The sequence below is a fragment of the Mandrillus leucophaeus genome, unplaced genomic scaffold, assembly GCF_000951045.1.
Source record: "Mandrillus leucophaeus isolate KB7577 unplaced genomic scaffold, Mleu.le_1.0 Scaffold11, whole genome shotgun sequence".
Taxonomy (NCBI): Eukaryota; Metazoa; Chordata; class Mammalia; order Primates; family Cercopithecidae; genus Mandrillus; species Mandrillus leucophaeus.
The window spans coordinates 1,960,445-1,961,616 of record NW_012099209.1 but is presented as its reverse complement, the minus strand read 5'-3'; the positions used below and the strand labels follow the sequence as shown (position 1 = coordinate 1,961,616).

The 1,172-nt window shown below is 49.9% G+C and overlaps 1 protein-coding gene across 2 annotated transcripts; it reads right to left on the bottom strand.

Moving 5' to 3' along the window:
• Nucleotides 1-469: 469 nt before the first annotated feature.
• LOC105546853 (ATP synthase subunit f, mitochondrial-like) lies at nt 470-878 on the bottom strand. Of its 2 annotated transcripts, XM_011990166.1 has the most exons (2): nt 750-870; nt 471-632 (listed from the first exon to the last, which is right to left on the bottom strand). In XM_011990166.1, the coding sequence occupies exons 1-2, from the start codon at nt 868-870 to the stop codon at nt 604-606; spliced, it is 150 nt and encodes a 49-aa protein (XP_011845556.1). In that variant the 3' UTR covers nt 471-603. The 2 variants fall into 2 exon arrangements, with proteins under 2 accessions (XP_011845548.1, XP_011845556.1); XM_011990158.1 differs by having other exon boundaries at nt 470-878.
• Between the last annotated feature and the right edge of the window lie 294 nt (nt 879-1,172).

Genomic DNA, 1,172 nt, shown 5'->3' with positions numbered 1-1,172 from the left:
TTTTGAGATGGAGTCTCGCTCTGTCACCAGGCTGGAGTGCAGTGCTGCCATCTTGGCTCACTGCAACCTCCTCCTCCTGGGTTGAAGTGATTCTCCTTGTCCTCAGTGGGAGGTACCACTGGAGAGGGACATGTTTGGTTTTGGTTTTGTTTTTTTGAGACAGGATCTGCCTCCATCACCCAGGTTGGAGTGCCGTAGTGTGATCATGGCTCACTGCAACCTCTGCCTCCCGGGCTCAAGCAGTTCTCCTGTCTCAGCCTCCCGAGTAACTGGGACTACAGGTGTGCACCACCACGCCCAACTAATTTTTGTATTTTTAGCAGAGACGGGGTTTCACCATGTTGGCCAGGATGATCTTGATCTCTCGACCTTGTGATTCACCCGTGTCAGCCTCCCAGAGTGCTGGGATTACAGGTGTGAGCCACTGCGCCTGGCCAATTTTTGTATACTTTTTTAATTTTTATTTTTTACCAGTCATCTTTTATTTGGAGGTTAATTCCCATTAGGACATGAAAGGATTCAGCAACGATCGAGATTGTGTTCCTCACGGAGGGGCTCAGGCCGAGGTCATGGGGTCAGGGGGTGGTGCAGAGTGTGTCCTCTTCAGTGGTATTTGCGGAGCCGCTCGTGCTTGAGATGCTTGTAGGAAAGGCAGTAGTTGAGGAGCACGTAGCATGCCAGCACCATGGTAATCCCCGAGATGCTCCCCTTCCTCACGTCAATGTACTTGTTGTAGTACTGGTAGTAACCTCTTCGAAATGCTCTGAAAATGCCACTAGGGCTGAAGTCCCACATCAAGATCCAGCTTGGCAGCTCCCCTAGTTTGACCTCCAGAAGTTTCTTGTCTTTCACTGGTACAAATGACGCCATCTTGGAGTCCTGGTGTCCACTGTCAATTTTTGTATTTTTTGTAGAGACGAGGTCTCACCATGTTGCCCAGGCTGGTCTCGAATCCTGGGCTCAAGTGATCCTCCTGCTTCGACCTCCCAAAGTGCTGGGATTGCATTGTGGGTCCATCGGGGGAAATGTCGATAGAGGGAGGACAGGTCTAGACTCAGTAAGTCACCCTTGAGTCAATGATGATGGCCAAAGTGTTCCAAAGATCTCCTTGGACCACTGTCCTTTGGGAAACTTTTCACCATTTCAAAATCTTTTAAGGAAGCTGTGCACAG